General features: G+C 48.4%; 1 protein-coding gene across 1 annotated transcript; it reads left to right on the plus strand.

Moving 5' to 3' along the window:
• The first annotated feature begins 10,463 nt into the window (after positions 1-10,463).
• LOC138366857 (collagen alpha-5(IV) chain-like) lies at positions 10,464-15,175 on the plus strand. The gene is made up of 2 exons (XM_069328144.1): positions 10,464-10,509; positions 11,958-15,175. Exons 1-2 carry the CDS (start codon positions 10,464-10,466, stop codon positions 15,173-15,175), a joined length of 3,264 nt encoding a protein of 1,087 aa, XP_069184245.1.
• Positions 15,176-16,409: the final 1,234 nt, after the last annotated feature.

The raw sequence follows: 16,409 nt of genomic DNA on the forward strand, positions 1-16,409 counted from the left end.
GTGAGTGAGAGAGTGAGTATGACCTGGTTACTATCTTCTTGAGGTTATCTTGAGATGATTTCGGGGCTTAGCGTTCCCGCGGCCCGGTCCTCGACCGGGCCTATTTTTTTGTTACACATCCCCAGGAAGCAGCCCGTTGCAGCTGTCTAACTCCCAGGTACCTATTTACTGCTAGGTGAACAGGGGAGCATCAGGGTGAAAGAAACTTCCCATTTATTTCCCCCTCCACCGGGGATCGAACCCGGAACTTCGGGACTACGAATACGAAACACTTCCCACTCAGCTGTTAGGCCCCGTAGCCTATTTACGGTAGCCAGGATGACTTAGAGGGGGAAGTACATATGTCTGCTCACCAGGGGAGACTACTGCTGTAACTAGCCGGTTAATGCGGCCCGCGCCACTTTATGGCACGTCGGTTAGAATTTAAGGCGCGAGATGGTGCCAGATGGATTGGGGTGTGGGGAGGGGGAAGGGGGGGAATAGATGGGGGGGAAGAGGGGGGCAGATGGGGGGGGGAGAGGGGGGAATAGATGAAGGGGGGAAGAGAGGGGGTAAAATGAGGTGGGAAGAAGTGTAGTGGGCAAGGGGTCAACACAAATATATATTATAAACTAAAAATTCAATGGCGCGCATTAGGTCTAAATATCATTTCCATTGATTTTCATTTAATAAATAAAAAAAACTATAATCACGTTCAAGAATCAGATATCATAAATAAAGCCTAAGATAACAACCTGTCCTCGTACAATGACCGTCGCTTTTCGATCGTAGGCGTTACATAAGGCCAAAAATTGTCGTACTAGAAAATGGAAGCGGCTGGCGAAAGTGACGTACTGTCCCGTTTTCTGTTTTGGGTCCTCTGGTAGGTTAGGAGAGGACAATTTACATTGACCGTTTTCTTGACGTTGGGAAGCCTTAAGGAGACTGTCTAGATATAAAGGCCGGTCAAATAATCTTATAATCTTTTATTCAGAATATAAAATCAACAAAATCCTGCATTTTTTTCAGCATTGACTCCTTGGTCTTCAATATAATTAGAGTTAATATTTATATTAGTTAAATATAACTCCTTCACCATAGGAGCCTTAAGACGTTCATCCCGCTTCTCTTAGACGGCTCTGAAGACAATTCAAATTCAAATTCAAAATTCAAATTCAAATGTTTATTCAGGTAAAGTACATACATACAAGGTGTGATACAAATATTGATGAGTTTATAGATAGAGCTAGTACATACAATGCCTAAAGCCACTATTACGCTAAGCGTTTCGGGCAGTCCAGCTCGTCAGTATTCTCTGTGGTTGGTTGGGTTGTAGGTTTTGAGACGGATAGTGGCTGTTTTGGGCCGTGTCGGCCGATTGGCCTGGGGGAAACTGGTTTAGTTTCTGGAAATAAGTTGCATTCAGAAGTCTCCGTGTCACGGAATTTCTTAAATACATAATTGTCGAACAGCAGCAGCAACAGCAGCAACAGTAGCAGCAGCAGAGGCAGCAACAACAGTAGCAGCAGAGGCAGCAGCAACAGTAGCAGCAGAGGCAGCAGCAACAGTAGCAGCAGAGGCAGCAGCAACAGTAGCAGCAGAGGCAGCAACAACAGTAGCAGCAGAGGCAGCAGCAACAGTAGCAGCAGAGGCAACAGCAACAACAGCATCAAAGACATCTTCAAGAGAAAACTAGTCAGTTTTCTCCAAGGAGTGCCGGACCATCCGGGCTGTGGTGGGTATGTGGGCCTGCGGGCCGCTCCAAGCAACAGCCTGGTGGACCAAACTCTCACAAGTCAAGCCTGGCCTCGGGCCGGACTTGGGGGGTAGAAGAACACCCAGAACCCCATCAAGGTATAATCCAAACAATAACAAAAACAACAGCAGATTCAACAACATCACTCTAGTGCCTCTAGCAGTCTTGGACTGCTAGAGGCACTAGAGAGAGGTAGCAGAGTGGTTCTAGACGTTTGGAGAAGACAACCTATCCCACCTCTACCCCCCTATAACCCCCCCCACTAACCCCATACCCCCTCCCCCCTCCCCCCCCCGTCTTCAGTTTATCCTAAAGATCACCTCAAAATCCAGTGTTGCCAACGCCTGCCTCGCTTATTTCATGGTGATGATTCTCCATTTTTCTCGCTAGGTTCTCCTCGCTATTTCTCTGGTTATTTACGAGAGGGAAGCAGCCACGGCGACCGCCATCTCCGCGTTATCGCTATTAGCATATTTCATCGCTGTATCGCCTCGCTTCTGCCCTTCACTGGCTTTTGTCTTTGGATGTTCCTTATTGTTAGTGTCTGTTTGTTTACTGTTTGTGTCTGCAGAGTCAAGCTGTTAGCTCTTGGACCCCGCCTTTCTAGCCAATTTATTTTTCCTTTTATGTCTACTATATACGTATATTTCTCTCAAACACACACACACAGGAAGCAGCCCGTAGCAGCTGTCTAACTCCCAGGTACCTATTTACTGCTAGGTGAACAGGGCCATCACGGTGAAAGAAACTCTGGCCCATTTGTTTTCGCCTCCGCCGGGAATCGAACACGGCCCATTAGGACTACCACCTCAGACAGTTGTCCACTCAGCCGTGAGGCCCCAATGTGTGTATTCACCTAGCTGTGTTTGCGGGGGTTGAGCTTTGCTCTTTCGGCCCGCCTCTGAACTGTCAATCAACTGTTTACTAACTACTTTTTTTTTCCCCACACCACACACACACACACACACACACACACACCCCAGGAAGCAGCCCGTGACAGCTGACTAACTCCCAGGTACCTATTTACTGCTAGGTAACAGGGGCATTCAGCGTGAAAGAAACTTTGCCCATTTGTTTCTGCCTCGTGCGGGAATCGAACCCGCGCCACAGAATTACGAGTCCTGCGCGCTATCCACCAGGCTACGAGGCCCCCTAGTGTGTGTGTGTGTGTGTGTGTGTGTGTGTGTGTGTGTGTGTGTGTGTGTGTGTGTGTGTATGTGTGTGTGTGTGTGTATGTGTATGTATGTGTGTGTGTGTGTGTTATAACCTTAACTATTTACACACACGTGAACACCAAGTGGTTAAAGTCAGTCAAACAAGCATCTTATTACTATCGGTCAAATCGTCTCCAGTTCGGAGAGTAATTAACATATCGGTGGTTGGGACAGTGCAAATGAGGGCAGGTTGGCCGTGTATCTGAGTGACAAGGGTTCGATTACCAGCTTGCATCATCATGTATATAAATAGTTACCATCATCATACAGAAAATTATTAAATCCTATACAGACAAACAAAATGATAATATATAAAATATGAAACAGTTTAAGCGCTCTGGTCAGGCTAGGAACCTCTTCAGAAACTAAATATACAGTATTCAGTTTATTACGTTAATTTGAGGTTAGTTTTTCCCTCCATATCGTTTGGGATAGACTCGTATAGCTTGGGATCGTTCACCTTGTATCGTTAGGGAGCCCAGCCCTTTGTGTACATGCACTGAGAGTCTGATTGATCAGGTGCGGCGGTGTCGACCTTGTCGGCGCCCATAAGCAACAGCCTGTTGGACCAACCTCCCACAAGTCAAGCCAAGCCAAGCCTGGGATAGTAGACAGGCCCGTTGCTGGACTGTTACCAGTCCTGCAACGAGGAGACCTGGTCGACGACCGGGCCGCGGGGTCGCTGAGCCCCGAAATCACCTCATTGTAACCTCAAGGTAAGGTATGGGTTCACTGGTGTGTGGCCTCTTGCTTTCCTGGTCATCCTGGATGATAGTGACGACTTTGACTTCGCATGATGCTCTTTGACTTCGGATGATGCTCTTTGACTTCGGATGATGCTCTTTGACTTCGGATGTTGCTCTTTGACTTTGCCTGATGCTCTGAGGTGACATGACACTCTGGCCTGGCATGACCTACTCTCGGGTGCTCTCAGTAGAGACGCGCGATGTCATGTCAGATTTATTTCGATAACGTGACGGATTCCTGTCGAGATTCGTGTGACATTTTGGCATGGTGTGTGTGTGTGTGTGTGTGTGTGTGTGTGTGTGTGTGTGTGTGTGTGTGTGTGTGTGTGTGTGTGTACTCGCCTATTTGTGCTTGCGGGGGTTGAGCTTTGGCTCTTTGGTCCCGCCTCTCGTGTGGTCCGAGACCTCTCTTTGGTCCCCCGTGTGTGTGTGTGTGTGTGTGTGTGTGTGTGTGTACTCACCTAATTGTACTCACCTAATTGTGCTTGCGGGGGTTGAGCTCTGGCTCTTTGGTCCCGCCTCTCAACCGTCAATCAACTGGTGTACAGATTCCTGAGCCTATTGGGCTCTATCATATCTACATTTGAAACTGTGAATGGAGTCAGCCTCCACCACATCACTTCCTAATGCATTCCATTTGCTAACTACTCTGACACTGAAAAAGTTCTTTCTAACGTCTCTGTGGCTCATTTGGGTACTCAGCTTCCACCTGTGTCCCCTTGTTCGCGTCCCACCAGTGTTGAAAAGTTCGTCCTTGTTTACCCGGTCGATTCCCCTGAGGATTTTGTAGGTTGTGATCATGTCCCCCCTTACTCTTCTGTCTTCCAGTGTCGTGAGGTGCATTTCCCGCAGCCTTTCCTCATAACTCATGCCTCTTAGTTCTGGGACTAGTCTAGTAGCATACCTTTGGACTTTTTCCAGCTTCGTCTTGTGCTTGACAAGGTACGGGCTCCATGCTGGGGCCGCATACTCCAGGATTGGTCTTACATATGTGGTGTACAAGATTCTGAATGATTCCTTACACAGGTTCCTGAACGCCGTTCTGATGTTAGCCAGCCTCGCATATGCCGCAGACGTTATTCTCTTTATGTGGGCTTCAGGAGACAGGTTTGGTGTGATATCAACTCCTAGATCTTTCTCTCTGTCTGTTTCATTAAGTACTTCATCTCCTATTCTGTATCCTGTGCCTGGCCTCCTGTTTCCACTGCCTAGTTTCATTACTTTGCATTTACTCGGGTTGAACTTCAACAGCCATTTGTTGGACCATTCACTCAGTCTATCCAGGTCATCTTGTAGCCTCCTACTATCATCCTCTGTTTCAATCCTCCTCATAATTTTTGCATCGTCGGCAAACATTGAGAGGAACGAATCTATACCCTCTGGGAGATCATTTACATATACCAGAAACAGTATAGGTCCGAGGACTGACCCCTGCGGGACTCCACTTGTGACGTCTCGCCAATCTGAGACTTCACCCCTCACACAGACTCGTTGTCTCCTGTTGCTTAGGTATTCCTCTATCCACCGGAGTACCTTCCCTCTCACTCCAGCCTGCATCTCCAACTTTCGCACTAGCCTCTTGTGTGGCACTGTATCAAAGGCTTTCTGACAATCCAAAAATATGCAGTCTGCCCACCCTTCTCTTTCTTGCCTTATTTTTGTTGCCTGGTCGTAGAATTCAAGTAACCCTGTGAGGCAGGACCTGCCATCCCTGAACCCATGTTGATGCTGTGTTACAAAGTTCCTTCGCTCCAGATGCTCCACTAGTTTTTTTCGCACAATCTTCTCCATCAGCTTGCATGGTATGCAGGTTAGGGACACTGGCCTGTAGTTCAGTGCCTCCTGTCTATCCCCTTTCTTGTATATCGGGACTACGTTAGCTGCTTTCCAAATATCTGGCAGTTCCCCTGTTGCCAGTGATTTGTTATACACTATGGAGAGTGGTAGGCTCAGTTCTCTTGCTCCTTCCTTTAGAACCCAAGGGGAGATTCCATCTGGGCCTATAGCCTTCGTCACGTCCAACTCTAGTAAACACTTCCTTACTTCCCCACTGGTAATCTCAAACTCTTCCAGTGGTTCCTGGTTAGCTATTCCCTCACTTACCTCTGGAATTTCTCCTTGTTCTAAGGTGAAGACCTCCTGGAATTTCTTATTCAATTCCTCACACACTTCCTTGTCATTTGTAGTGAATCCTTCCGCCCCTATCCTTAATCTCATAACCTGTTCCTTTACTGTTGTTTTTCTCCTAATGTGGCTATGCAACAATTTAGGCTGAGTCTTTGCCTTGCTTGCGATGTCATTTTCGTATTGTCTTTCTGCCTCTCTTCTCATCCTGACATATTCATTCCTGGCATTCTGGTATCTTTCTCTGCTCTCCAGTGTCCTGTTATTCCTATAGTTTCTCCATGCCCTTTTACTTTGCTGCTTAGCTAGCCTACATGTGTGTATGTGTGTGTGTGTGTGTGTGTGTGTGTGTGCGCGTGCGTGCGCTTGTGTGTTTGTATATGAACTTGGATGTGTGTGTGTTTGTATATGTGCTTTTAAATGTGTTTGTGTGTCAGAGTCAGAAGGGAAAGGAACTATCAGGAGAGTGCGCCAAGCCATTACGGCTATATAGCACTTTGAAAGGGTCAGGATAAGGATTTGGGATGGGACGGGGGAAAGGAATGGTGCCCAACCACTTGGACGGTCGGGGATTGAACGCCGACCAGCATGAAGCGAGACCGTCGCTCTACCGTCCAGTCTAAGAATATTAAGATGAAGCCCTTGAAAAAATATGAAATGAAATGAAATATGAGATGAAAAATATGAAGAGAAAGCTCTTACAATGTAAGGAATACGGGTGTAGCATAACAGCTGGGATGCGTAGACAGAGCAAAACAACAGTGCCCAACCATTTAACTCATCGGGGATCGAACGCCGACCGGCAAGAAGTGCATGCGATAACGGAACGAAGAGAGGAAAGCAAAAAATAAATCGTAACAAACTTGAGGGAGATAAGAGAATGACGGCCATGGGAGATAAGAGAATGACGGCCATGGGAGATTTTGCGATAAGCACCGGGTGAGGCAGCGGCTTGGAGGGGGGCGTGGGGGGGGGGGGGGGCGGGGGCGTTGTACCAGTCTCAGGTTGGCAAGTTTAGGAAGAGGAAGAATATACGAATATACACACACACCCCAGGAAGCAGCCCGTAGCAGCTGTCTAACTCCCAGGTACCTATTTACTGCTATAGGTAACAGGGGCATATCAGAATTAAAGAAACTTTTTGCCCATTTGTCTCTGCCTCCACCGGGGATCGAACCCGGAACCTCAGGACTACGAATCCGAAGCGCTGTCCACTCAGCTGTCAGGCAATACAGGGACAAGTATTTTTCTCACAGTTCTTCGACTCATTTGTATTTCCACTTCCACTTTATGTCCTCTTGTCCTACTTGATATCAGTTTAAAGAGGCGCTCATTATCGTTATCATCATTATATATATATATATATATATATATATATATATATATATATATATATATATATATATATATATATATATATATATATATATATATATAGTCATAAAAATATACATATAAATATGCATACATATTCGACCTGTTACAAGTATATAAAATTACCAGAAAATGGTAATTTGGATTTAGAAAAAATATTAAATATAATGATCACAGTTTAACATGGGCAAAATAATCGTTTTATAATTCTAGTCTACATTGTATACTGTATTATACAATATATATATATATATATATATATATATATATATATATATATATATATATATATATATATATGTCGTACCTAATAGCCAGAACGCACTTCTCAGCCTACTATGCAGGGCCCGATTTGCCTAATAAGCCAAGTTTTCATGAATTATTTGTTTTTCGACTACCTAACCTACCTAACCTAACCTAACTTTTTCGGCTACCTAACCCAACCTAACCTATAAAGATAGGTTAGGTTAGGTTAGGTAGGGTTGGTTAGGTTCAGTCATATATCTACGTTAATTTTAACTGCAATAAAAAAAAATTGACCTCATACATAATGAAATGGGTAGCTTTATCATTTCATAAGAAAAAATTAGAGAAAATATATTAATTCAGGAAAACTTGGCTTATTAGGCAAATCGGGCCTTGCATAGTAGGCTGAGAAGTGCATTCTGGCTACTAGGTACGACATATATATATATATATATATATATATATATATATATATATATATATATATATATATATATATATATATATATATATATATTAAATATGACCGAAAAAGTAAGATTAATAATTCTAACACGAATTTTCTCAATCTTTCGTACATTTCTTTTCACTGTTGGAGGTAAATCAAAAATCAATTCTCCAAAATTCATTTATATTTCTAGTCTAGACTAGAAATAAAAATGAATTTTGGAGAATTCTCCACACATATATATATGTGTGTTTATGTGTGTTTGTGCAGAGCGATATATATATATATATATATATATATATATATATATATATATATATATATATATATATATAATATTGAGGGATATATCACCCCTCCCTGGCAGTAAACAAACACTGTATAATTGTATATCATCGGCGTCTGATTGTATAACAAAAGTATAGTGAAAATGGTTACTTTAAGTTCTTTATTTATTTATTTTTTTTTGTCATTGGTCTGGATTGAACCGTTGAGACCAAAATTTAAAACATACAGTAAAAGTCAAAATCTAGTTAGCGAATTCAAAGCAATGAAAAACCTCCTTTTTTATGGAAATTACACAAAAAAAATCTCGAATGTGGGCACAATAGCCGATGCTGTTAAAGTCGGCTTTAGAGTTAAATGAGATGGGAAATTAGTATCTATCGCAAACACGGTATAAATCTCTTCTCCGCCGACCGTAGCTCTATAGCGGGCCCTACACGCAGAGAACCATCACCATTGAACATTAAGGCCAGGCTAGTAGTGGTATAAGAGCGGGATTTTCTGTCTTATGCTCACCGTGGCGTGACACTCTAATGCTTCTGATGTTTGCTCTGCCGTACTTCCATTTTTTACTGGCGGGACGATGGGCGGCGGGGAATGGGGTGGGGGGGGGATAGAACAGTGGGTGGCAGGATCGTCGGGGCGGCATGGGTGGCAGCGGCAGGATTGTGCTGAGCCATGTGCCTGACGTTCAGGATACTTGGTGCTGGTGACGGGGCAGAGAGGAACTTCAAGTGGTACCTGGTTGATGGGGGTTCTGGGAGTTCTACTTCCCAAGCCTGGCCCGAGGCCAGGCTTGACTTGTGAGAGTTTGGTCTGCTAGGCTGTTGCTTGGAGCAGTCCGCAGGCCCACATACCCACCACAGCCCGGTTGGTCCGGCACTCCTTGGAGAAAACTGTCTAGTTTCCTCTTGAAGATGTCCACGGTTGTTCCGGCAATATTTCTAAGGCTCGCTAGGAGGACGTTGAACAAGCGTGGACCTCTGATGTTTATACAGTATTTTCTGATTGTGCCTATGACACCCCTGCTCTTCACTGGTTCTATTCTGCATTTTCTTCCATATCATTCACTCCAGTATGTTTTTATATTAGTGTGTAGATTTGAGACCTGTCCATCCAGTATTTTCCACGTGTATATTATTTGGTATCTCTCTCGTCTCCTGTCTAGTGAGTACATTTGGAGAGCTTTGAGACGATCTCAATAATTTAGGTGTTTTATCCCGTCTTTGCGTGCCGTATATGTTCTCTGTATTCCCTCTATTTCAGCAATCTCTCCTGCTCTGAAGGGGGGAGTAACGGGCGTGTGTGTGTGTGTGTGTGCGCGCGTTTTTTAGTACAGAATTACATATATTAAATTACGTTTTTCGCGTGCAAGATATTTGTTGCAGGCCGTGGAGGTTGACAGACACCTCACAACCTCACAGTATTGCTCAAATACTGGTCTTTATAGACTCACTTGCAAAGGGGGAAAGTAGACAGGTAATCTGAAGATAACACAATCTATTTCGAGCAATTGTCCTTGGTTAAGTTAATCTACTTCACTTGAGAATGATGCTGAAAAATTAATTCTCCAAAAGTTCATTTTACAGTCTTAATATATCCTGACGCCTTTTCAACATTTTCAAAAGCTTTTGAAAGTGATGACAGCTTCAAGGAAGCACATCTTTTAACGTCAGGATATGTTACAAATGTATAATTAACTTTGGAGAGTTAATTTTTCAACTTCCTTCCCAAAGTGAAGCAGAAGATAAACCTAAGCTAACAATGAAAAATTGGGAGAAACATACTCCCAGCGAGAATATATTTAACACTGTGTTCATCAGAAGAAAAAAAGAACAAAACACAATTAAGCAATACATTATTATTTGTTAAAATATAATATTTGTTAAAACAACCAAAGTTGTTTGAGACGAAATACGAAGTTAAACAAAAAATAGTATTCAAGGTAACGTTAACCAAATTAGTCAGCCTTTCTATTTGTAAATTAAGATTTCCAAGAGAAGATTTAAGATTTCCCAAGATTTAACCTTTACAGTGGATTATATATATATATATATATATATATATATATATATATATATATATATATATATATATATATATATATATATATATATATAGATATATATATATAAATAACAGACTATCTTTTCATTTCATTTATTTCTACGTTACATGATGATGGCCGCTCTCCAAGCCACCATGGCGGTCTTGGAGGAAGTGCAGAGACCCAAAAATTCCATTTCTGTTTCCAGCTTAATAACTCGCGACGTAAATTTCGGACGGAGGCGATGTACAGGTCCGAGCGTCAATTACTGTGTGATAAACCTCCCAGAGGTGAGTGATTGAGACAGACACAGACAGACAAAAGACAGACTAAGAGGAAGGTTTGATGCCGCGGGCCTTCAGGAAGCACTGAACTCCTCCGTCGTATTCTATCACCGACTCAGCACCAGCGAGAAATCTTTATATATGACAGCCTCTGACTAAACGATGTTTCAATATTTGATCAAGTCTATTCACATCTTCAATATTTTTTTTCTTGCATTTTCGATGTGAATTTGCTAGGCAAGGGAAAGAGGGCCAGGATTACAGTTTGTCTGAACCAGGCAGGTGTTCCCTGAACTGTTGCGGGCGTCAGAGTGTGTACTTCTGTGCTTGTCCTTCTGTGCTTGTCCTTCTGTGCTTGTGCTGCAGTCCTTGTGCATCAGTGGCTGTGCATTCTGTGATTGTGCTTTTGTGGCTGTGCTTCCGTGCTTGTGCTTACTATGGTTGTGTTTCTGTACTCATCTAGTTGTGCTTGCGGGGTTTGAGCTTTGGCTGAACCAAAGGTTGGTTGACAAGAGGCTTTGGTCCCGCTTCTCGACTGCCAATGAACTGATGTACAGGTTCCTGAGCCTACTGGGCTCTATCATATCTACACTTGAAACTGTGTATGGAGTCAGCCTCAACCCCATCACTGCCTAATACATTCCATCCGTTAACTACTCTGACACAGAACACTGTGTCACAAATGACACCGTGGTTATGCACCAGTACCCAGGAGTCAGTGCCAAGCTTCAGTGCCAGAGTGTAGCTCCGTGGCTCCCATTCTGTGTTGAATGTCCCGGTTAATGCAATTTCAACTTGATTCCTACAATGATAACCGCTCGACAAACTATCTGTTGTATAGACATATTATATCTCGCTTCTGTTTACAGCTCCTCCTGCTCCCCAAGCTGTGCTCGTCCAAGCTACGACTGACCTCCTAAGACGTCTTCGTCAATTTAGCCGTATTGTGTAACCCAAAACATGTATTATTTTATGGGATTTAAATTAATAATTATGTGTAATATAATTGTCTATATAGTTAGGCCTAGGAGAGGCTTGGTTAGGTGTCTTGTTTCTGTTGCAAACTGTTTCTTATATATATATATATATATATATATATATATATATATATATATATATATATATATATATATATATATATATATAATGTTAAATATATATAAAACACTAGGTTAAAATAGATGAATGCTTCCTGTGCTTGGAGAAGCATAGCCTGATAATGGATTGTTAAATTTGCTCAAATCAGCTTGGATAAATAACAAAATATATATCCTATTCGTTTGCAATCGGATGTCAACCAAATATTAACAAATTAACGTCACTGTTTTTGTAATTTTTTGACGCAGGAGGAATATAATTTACTGATATAACCAGAGCCAACCGCTCTTAGACTCAATACCCAACCTGAGAGCTTCATTTGCCACTACGTAACAAATTAGTACGTTTTCCTTAAGCCGGAAACGTGCGCACCCAAGCAACCCACCTAACCTATCTGGGTCAAGGCTCTGGGTCACTACTGTGGAACACCTCGGGGGACACGGGAGCCCCAGCTGTGGAACACTCCGGGGGACACGGGAGCCCCAGCTGTGGAACACTCCGGGGGACACGGGAGCCCCAGCTGTGGAACACTCCGGGGGACACGGGAGCCCCAGCTGTGGAACACTCCGGGGGACACGGGAGCCCCAGCTGTGGAACACTCCGAGGGACACGGGAGCCCCAGCTGTGGAACACTCCGGGGGACACGGGAGCCCCAGCTGTGGAACACCCCAAGGGACACGGGAGCCCCAGCTGTGGAACACTCCGGGGGACACGGGAGCCCCAGCTGTGGAACACTCCGGGGGACACGGGAGCCCCAGCTGTGGAACACTCCGGGGGACACGGGAGCCCCAGCTGTGGAACACCCCGGGGGACACGGGAGCCCCAGCTGTGGAACACTCCGGGGGACACGGGAGCCCCAGCTGTGGAACACTCCGGGGGACACGGGAGCCCCAGCTGTGGAACACTCCGGGGGACACGGGAGCCCCAGCTGTGGAACACTCCGGGGGACACGGGAGCCCCAGCTGTGGAACACTCCGGGGGACACGGGAGCCCCAGCTGTGGAACACTCCGGGGGACACGGGAGCCCCAGCTGTGGAACACCCCGGGGGACACGGGAGCCAGCTGTGGAACACTCCGGGGGACACGGGAGCCCCAGCTGTGGAACACTCCGGGGGACACGGGAGCCCCAGCTGTGGAACACCCCAGGGGACACGGGAGCCAGCTGTGGAACACTCCGGGGGACACGGGAGCCAGCTGTGGAACACTCCGGGGGACACGGGAGCCCCAGCTGTGGAACACTCCGGGGGACACGGGAGCCCCAGCTGTGGAACACCCCGGGGGACACGAGAGCCAGCTGTGGAACACTCCGGGGAACACGGGAGCCCCAGCTGTGGAACACTCCGGGGGACACGGGAGCCCCAGCTGTGGAACACCCCGGGGGACTCGGGAGCCCCAGCTGTGGAACACCCCGGGGGACACGGGAGCCCCAGCTGTGGAACACTCCGGGGGACACGGGAGCCCCAGCTGTGGAACACCCCGGGGGACACGGGAGCCAGCTGTGGAACACTCCGGGGAACACGGGAGCCCCAGCTGTGGAACACTCCGGGGGACACGGGAGCCAGCTGTGGAACACTCCGGGGAACACGGGAGCCCCAGCTGTGGAACACCCCGGGGGACACGGGAGCCCCAGCTGTGGAACACTCCGGGGGACACGGGAGCCCCAGCTGTGGAACACTCCGGGGGACACGGGAGCCAGCTGTGGAACACTCCGGGGGACACGGGAGCCCCAGCTGTGGAACACCCCGGGGGACACGGGAGCCAGCTGTGGAACACTCCGGGGAACACGGGAGCCCCAGCTGTGGAACACTCCGGGGGACACGGGAGCCCCAGCTGTGGAACACTCCGGGGGACACGGGAGCCCCAGCTGTGGAACACTCCGGGGGACACGGGAGCCCCAGCTGTGGAACACTCCGGGGGACACGGGAGCCCCAGCTGTGGAACACCCCGGGGGACACGGGAGCCAGCTGTGGAACACTCCGGGGAACACGGGAGCCCCAGCTGTGGAACACTCCGGGGGACACGGGAGCCCCAGCTGTGGAACACTCCGGGGGACACGGGAGCCCCAGCTGTGGAACACTCCGGGGGACACGGGAGCCCCAGCTGTGGAACACTCCGGGGGACACGGGAGCCCCAGCTGTGGAACACCCCGGGGGACACGGGAGCCAGCTGTGGAACACTCCGGGGAACACGGGAGCCCCAGCTGTGGAACACCCCGGGGGACACGGGAGCCCCAGCTGTGGAACACTCCGGGGGACACGGGAGCCCCAGCTGTGGAACACCCCGGGGGACTCGGGAGCCCCAGCTGTGGAACACCCCGGGGGACTCGGGAGCCCCAGCTGTGGAACACTCCGAGGGACACGGGAGCCAGCTGTGGAACACTCCGGGGGACACGGGAGCCCCAGCTGTGGAACACCCCGGGGGACACGGGAGCCAGCTGTGGAACACTCCGGGGAACACGGGAGCCCCAGCTGTGGAACACCCCGGGGGACACGGGAGCCAGCTGTGGAACACTCCGGGGAACACGGGAGCCCCAGCTGTGGAACACTCCGGGGGACACGGGAGCCCCAGCTGTGGAACACTCCGGGGGACACGGGAGCCCCAGCTGTGGAACACTCCGGGGGACACGGGAGCCCCAGCTGTGGAACACTCCGAGGGACACGGGAGCCAGCTGTGGAACACTCCGGGGGACACGGGAGCCCCAGCTGTGGAACACCCCGGGGGACACGGGAGCCAGCTGTGGAACACTCCGGGGAACACGGGAGCCCCAGCTGTGGAACACCCCGGGGGACACGGGAGCCACCTGTGGAACACTCCGGGGAACACGGGAGCCCCAGCTGTGGAACACTCCGGGGGACACGGGAGCCCCAGCTGTGGAACACTCCGGGGGACACGGGAGCCCCAGCTGTGGAACACTCCGGGGGACACGGGAGCCCCAGCTGTGGAACACTCCGGGGGACACGGGAGCCAGCTGTGGAACACTCCGGGGGACACGGGAGCCCCAGCTGTGGAACACCCCGGGGGACACGGGAGCCAGCTGTGGAACACCCCGGGGGACACGGGAGCCCCAGCTGTGGAACACCCCGGGGGACACGGGAGCCAGCTGTGGAACACTCCGGGGAACACGGGAGCCCCAGCTGTGGAACACTCCGGGGGACACGGGAGCCCCAGCTGTGGAACACTCCGGGGGACACGGGAGCCCCAGCTGTGGAACACTCCGGGGGACACGGGAGCCCCAGCTGTGGAACACCCCGGGGGACACGGGAGCCAGCTGTGGAACACTCCGGGGAACACGGGAGCCCCAGCTGTGGAACACTCCGGGGGACACGGGAGCCCCAGCTGTGGAACACTCCGGGGGACACGGGAGCCCCAGCTGTGGAACACCCCGGGGGACACGGGAGCCCCAGCTGTGGAACACTCCGGGGGACACGGGAGCCCCAGCTGTGGAACACCCCGGGGGACACGGGAGCCCCAGCTGTGGAACACTCCGGGGGACACGGGAGCCCCAGCTGTGGAACACTCCGGGGGACACGGGAGCCCCAGCTGTGGAACACCCTCTGACACGGGATTGCAGTAATAATGTCAATGTTCAGTGTTCACTATTTGTATTCACACTAGCGATGCTGCCGTCTCGAGGATTGTAGTCAGTCGTCTCAAGTCTGTCTCTTAGTTTCTCTCTCCCTCTCCCTCTCTCTCTCCCTCTCTCTCTCCCTCTCCCTCTCTCTCCCTCTCTCTCCCTCCCTCCCACCAACCTTCCATAACAGTTGCCTAAATGGATCTTTATTTGCCTACTCGAGGCCCTGATGTTTACATTTAATGTTATGTGGTTTAAATATACACATTTCAAATTTGCGTCTTTCAAGACTAATGGGCCTCGCCCTTGAACACGTGAGGTGACTGGTGTTGATATACTCAAGTATGCGTGAAGTATACCAACTCCACCCTCAGTGTATCGCGACTTAAGGAATATTTCTAAGGCGTTAGGTATAATTCTTGTTCTTGTCTTTTATATTATTCTTTCACGTTATTCTACTTCCTTACTTTTGCTATGCCTTTGAAGTGATTAAGAATGGCGGACAAATTCCAATACTTTAGCGCCGGTAGGTTAGGTAGGTCGCGTGAATTCGTACGTTGCAGGTTAGACAAAACAGTCGTATATTTTACGGAGCGGCAAACTGAGAGAGAAGGGGCTGGTTTACCAAGGCTTTGACTAACTCCTTGAGACGAGTAAAACTACCTTCTTCTGACAATGATCTCTCTTGTATCACCCTGTGTACGCTGATGCTTCCACTCTCTCTTCTGCCATCAAGAAATCAGCGTCACAAAGGGGTATCTAATTATTGCCATGCTTTCTTGTGTATTCTTGGAATCTCTCGAAGAGACACCTGTCTCCAGCATCTTCATCTCTCGAAGAGACACCTGTCTCCAGCATCTTCATCTCTCGAAGAGACACCTGTCTCCAGCATCTTCATCTCTCGAAGAGACACCTGTCTCCAGCATCTTCATCTCTCGAAGAGACACCTGTCTCCAGCATCTTCATCTCTCGAAGAGACACCTGTCTCCAGCATCTTCATCTCTCGAAGAGACACCTGTCTCCAGCATCTTCATCTCTCGAAGAGACACCTGTCTCCAGCATCTTCATCTCTCGAAGAGACACCTGTCTCCAGCATCTTCATCTCTCGAAGAGACACCTGTCTCCAGCATCTTCATCTCTCGAAGAGACACCTGTCTCCAGCATCTTCATCTCTCGAAGAGACACCTGTCTCCAGCATCTTCATCTCTCGAAGAGACACCTGTCTCCAGCATCTTCA

Source organism: Procambarus clarkii, chromosome 20 (genome assembly GCF_040958095.1).
Source record: "Procambarus clarkii isolate CNS0578487 chromosome 20, FALCON_Pclarkii_2.0, whole genome shotgun sequence".
Taxonomy (NCBI): Eukaryota; Metazoa; Arthropoda; class Malacostraca; order Decapoda; family Cambaridae; genus Procambarus; species Procambarus clarkii.